This window comes from Octopus bimaculoides, chromosome 15 (genome assembly GCF_001194135.2).
Source record: "Octopus bimaculoides isolate UCB-OBI-ISO-001 chromosome 15, ASM119413v2, whole genome shotgun sequence".
Lineage (NCBI taxonomy): Eukaryota > Metazoa > Mollusca > Cephalopoda > Octopoda > Octopodidae > Octopus > Octopus bimaculoides.
This window is the reverse complement of record NC_068995.1, coordinates 43,361,506-43,366,779: the sequence shown is the minus strand read 5'-3', so window position 1 is coordinate 43,366,779 and position 5,274 is coordinate 43,361,506. Positions and strand designations below refer to the sequence as shown.

The 5,274-nt window shown below is 34.4% G+C and overlaps 1 protein-coding gene across 4 annotated transcripts in view; it reads right to left on the bottom strand.

Annotated features, from left to right (window-relative positions):
* Positions 1 to 27: 27 nt before the first annotated feature.
* The window catches only part of LOC106880835 (RYamide receptor), a 438,750-nt gene continuing 433,503 nt past the window's right edge, over positions 28 to 5,274 (bottom strand). For all 4 annotated transcript variants that reach the window (XM_052973295.1, XM_052973294.1, XM_052973297.1 and 1 more), the window contains one exon: positions 28 to 845. In XM_052973295.1, the coding sequence (XP_052829255.1) occupies positions 444 to 845 (402 nt within the window). In that variant the 3' untranslated portion in view covers positions 28 to 443. The remainder of the gene's footprint in view (positions 846 to 5,274) is intronic.

Here is a 5,274-nt window from a genome sequence, read left to right as displayed (position 1 = left end):
TATATATATATGTGTGTGTGTGTGTGTGTGTGTTTCCTCCTCCTCCTGCTACACACACACACACACACACACATGTTTCTATGTGTATGGCTTTATGTATGTGTGTGCTGGTATTGGAAACTGCCTTGATTATGTCATAATTCTATATTCGCTTAATCTAATCAACCGGTTACTGTTATCTGAAATTTATTGTCCTAAACTTACACAATGATTGAACTAAAAAATATAGGAAAAGTGATAAAAATATAGAGGAATAACAAAGACACAAAAAACACCCATTAAAAAGAGAAATGATGATTTGAAGCTACAAAAATAATTTGGCAAACAATGAATGAGGTGAGTAGTTATAAATTATTAAATAATTAGTTAATTATTGCAATCTGACTACGAATATAGGCCAAGAATTTACGGAACAAAATAGCATTTAATATTGTTGATACTCATTAAACAACGGAGCTTTCTATATTTTCATGATTGTTTCTATCATAATAATTAGTGATGACGTTTCTTTTGTGGGGAGTACTAGTCATATTCACCGATGTGTTACAAGTTGTTCCGTGGTAATAGCTCTTAGAGCTTTCGTTAATCAGCTGCTCTTGTTTCATCCTTGGGCAACACTTGAAAATCCGCAGGAAACCAGCACGAAATTTCGAATTCATACTGAAATAGACGATCGGGTTGTAACAGCTATGACTCATTGCTGTCCAATGAGCCGCAATCCAAACGATGTTCATGTAATCTTCAGAGTAGATATCAGGATATTGATCACCAATTAGTGTGATGGCATGTAACGGCAGCCAGGATAGGGCGTATATTACTACCATGGCAATCATCATTTTCACCATCTGTTGAAGAGAAGAAAACAAATTAGAAACTATCTGCCGGTAAAATATAAACATTATTATTTTAGATGCATGAAGGACAATCAACGCTAACTGTACATCATATATGTGGTAAAAGTTCAGTATGGATGGCAAAAACACTACTGACCTCCATGAATTAGAAAGCCATGCAATAATTAACTTAGCCGCAGCTCGCAAGTGTACGTAAACAGTTAGTTTGAACCACGTTTTCATTAATTCTTCTAAACGCCTAGTAGCCGCGAGTAAGCATAAGAACCCCACTCAGCACTCCTACTGCTAATGCAGCAGAACGTCGAATATGTGACATGGCAGTAGAGAGGGCTGCATCAGTAGTCAGCTGTTACGCGTCTACAGCGGAGTAACTGAAACAATGTTAGATGAAGTACATTTATGAAAGAGAGCATTAGCCGCCTGGTGAGGAAACTGAGCCTTCAAGATTACGATTGTTAACCCCATACTCTAAGCAGTAAAGTCACTACGGTAGCAAAAATGTCGATGGACAGTGGATGGAGATTAACAATGCTGTCTGCTTTTTCTATGTGATATTACCAAGAGCTCCGTATAACGTCTTTCCATATCTTTAAGAGATTCTTAGTTACAGCCGGAATAATAGATGCAATATAATCATTCAAACTCCGCGTATAGAAATATGTCTTCAATGTTAGACATTTTTTTTTTTTGGCGGTAAACATGATACATCATCATGTTTAGAAACACCAGGTGTCATCACTAGATACGCACACCGAAGCAAAAACACTTAGGAATACTTATACAAATACGTTCAATACAAGAAATTGACCAGTAAATCATTAGTGATTGTCAAGTTAAAATTCAACATGTTATAGACAGAGACGTTAGAACGAAATCTTTAATACATTTAGTCTCACAAATATACGATGGTTAATGCTGAGTTTTTTAGATCAGATATATTCTTATCTGGGCTGACCTGTGACTAAACAACGCTACGTTATCCATAGCTAGTTAAAAGCGAAAGATTATAATATCCCAGGTTAATCTCCCCCTACCACTTTTTTTATATTTACAATACTCATGTATGTGTAACCTGTATAGTATGTACATAAATGAACTCGGCTAATTTAACTGGTTCTACTTAGATTGGAAAAAATGAGCTATATTAATGAATTTTTGAATATTATTTGATGCTCATCAATACCAGACAAACTGGCAGCGAATATATTCATATGTTAGAGAATTATAATAGCTATGGAAAACTGGGGCTACTAATTTGTATATCGTTAACATTTTATTTTAAATACCAGGCGCCTGTAAACGGAGATCTCTGTCAACACAGTGCCAAAGGATATATGTAAGCATTATAGAAGATATATAAACATGGCTACCGATTCTTACAGCATCGATCGAAAGGTGGTCATATTCTTATCTCCGAAGCTTATAGACTATAACTATCCATGAATAACATATTGAATGGGGATCAAAGATCAAATTAATCGAATGAAATATGCCCTAGAAAACATTGGATAAATTTAAAAATAGGCGAACATAAATTTAAAAATAGGCAGGCATATAATTTAAGAAAAGATAATAAGCACACACGCGCGCGCGCGCGCAAACAAAGAACAGACGCCCGAGCACACACTTATATATTATAAACCAACAGTGAATTACAGTTACCATAGGCGGTAATATTTCTGACGATTTGTGATACCTATTCCTTTAACTATGTTTAGTTCAAATAAAATTTCATATATATATATATATATATATATATATATATATATATATACACACACTAGAATAAGCACATAAATGCGAAACAAAGTGGAGAAGATAGTACTCGAGTACCGGAGGTAGAATAGTATGCTTTATTAATAAACCTGCGAAGATATCACAAAAATTGTTATACTGAGTTTCATCACCCAAAACTGTCCGACGAACGGGAACGTGAAACGCTGAGTAACAATTTGTGTGAGATTTTTGCAGCTTTCTTAATAAAGTACATATATACTAGACTACACTGCAGCCGTTGGGTCACTGATGGTTCAGGTTATAAAGCGTTGAAGCTGATTTCAGCACTACATTGAAATAAAAGTTATTTTAGTGATGATTCAGTGAAATATTTCAATTTGCTCGTGTCATCACAGGTCTGACCTACAGGATCATGTTTAAGATTTTATTGTTTATTTACAGCATCTAATAGAAATAAAATTTCCGGGATGAACGCCAGTAACAGCATTTATGGTATATGAGCACAGTTCCGACAAAATGGAAACGGAATTGTTATATAAAGTAAACATAAAATTAATAGTAAAATGCCTCCATTTCAGGGTCACGTTACTTCCGGAGTATTTTCTCATTATGCACCGTTTTGGCTATTTATGAAGGTACCGCAAACACGCCTATCTCTGGAATCCGTTGTCCGATTTACGCGCAATTGGTTTTATTCCGTTTGTATTCTTCTTTCAGGCGTATATTACTTTGAGAGTATTTTCGCGTTGTGCGCTGGTTTGGCTGTATTAAATTACAGATAAGCACTCACTCAAGAAAACGCACAAACTAGACTGGCATGACTACAGATGTGTAACCTTTCCAGCTTTGATGCCTCAACTTCTAGAAATGGATATCATTTAACGAAATTTTGTATAAATACCTTCCAAACATTATAGATTACGATTATAAAGAAATTTGTGGGGAAAGAAGTTTCGAAAAACGAACTTTCGGATCAGGAAGCCCAAAGAAGTCAGTACTACTCCGTCTTGATGGGGATTTTTCCGTTTTTGTTTTAAACCACAGACTTGGAAATCATGTGGGCAGGGAAGATCGTTTTATGAAAAAATAGTTAAAAGAATGTTTTGAAACCCCTAATTCATCATCCCACTCATTGATACATGAGAGAGTGAAAACGGAAATTGGTTTGGAATGTGCTAAAACAATAGCCAAATCTCCATTGAAGCGTACACCTTTTCTTCTGAAAATATCTACGTTTTTTTTTTTTTTTTACCGAAAGACTCCTCTGATCGTTTTCAAAATTAAAAGAAATTGGTTAAAATCTGTCCAGACTGGGATGGTGAAGAATTTTCAAAAGTTTCAAAATCTATTTTGCAAAAAAGATGTCTCCGCCATCGTTTTGAAGGCTGTGGTGAAATAAAAGTTGAGAGAAATCTCCGTCAAAATGAGGTAGTTCCAACTTAATTGCTTTTTCTGATCCCAAAATCCTGTTTTCGAAACTTTTCTCCCCACCCTATCAGAAAAGGTTCCAGTACAATTTTTTTTATAATCGTAATTTATACCGTTTGAAAGGTATTTATATAAAATTTCATTAAAAGAAATATATTTTCCTGAATGTTATAACGGAAAAAAGCATGTGTTTGTATGGACATGCGCGCTTACGCGATTCCTATGGACATTTTTACTCCCTTACCTTTACTCGCTCCCCTTACATAGCGGTGATTCTAATAGCTCTAATTGTCTTAATAACGGTCAATCACACAATAATTTCTCTCTGTTTAACGGTCATTTTCATAGCATTTTTTTCGATGGCCTGATAACTGAAGAGATACCGGCGTGGGTTTCTGCCCCGACATCCGATACTCGGAGGTTTATTATGGCCACCGAATAATTGTTTCATATTATATTTACACACAGACACACACACACACACAAACACATTTATATATATATATATATATACACACACATTTGATTTATCTTGTATTAGACCGTCTCGTTATTTCTAACTTGAGCAATAACGTAGTAACATTATTTAAATCATTTCTATATCTTGTTTTCGAAACTAGTAAACTTAATCATGAACATTTTATTTCCGTTCCATTTGTTATGACAATAAAGTTATTTGTTGTCAAATCTAACACTATCAGATTATCTAGCAATGTCAAAACGGATTTGTACAATGTGATTACGTGGCAACGAAAATGGATTGAATTCAAAGTAACTCCAAATCGTAGTCCTTTCAGCAATAAGCCAATAATTATATAGAACATACATTTATGGAATTAGTTTTGAACTAAGTCTGTTTATTTTAGGAAATATCTATTGATTGGAGTTTCACTCCTTTCAATGAAAAGAATCTTCATATTTAATGGACATTTAAAAATAATACTACACGAATTTAATGATTAGTGAGGTTACTATTTAATCCCACCTTGTATCTATTTCAGTAAGCTCGGTGCGTATTTAGACCTTCTTTGAATGTCCCACAAGATTTTTGAAACACCTCCAGCATTCAGTAATAAAGAAAACTGATCCTGGACAGTAAGCATTCTGCACAATGTATTTCACCTTTATATTACATTTGCTTAGGTTATTGACCTGCAGCCATGCTGGAGCACCGTCCTTAAGAACTGTTAATCGAATGTATCACCGCGCATATATAACTATATATATATATATATATATATATATATATATATAT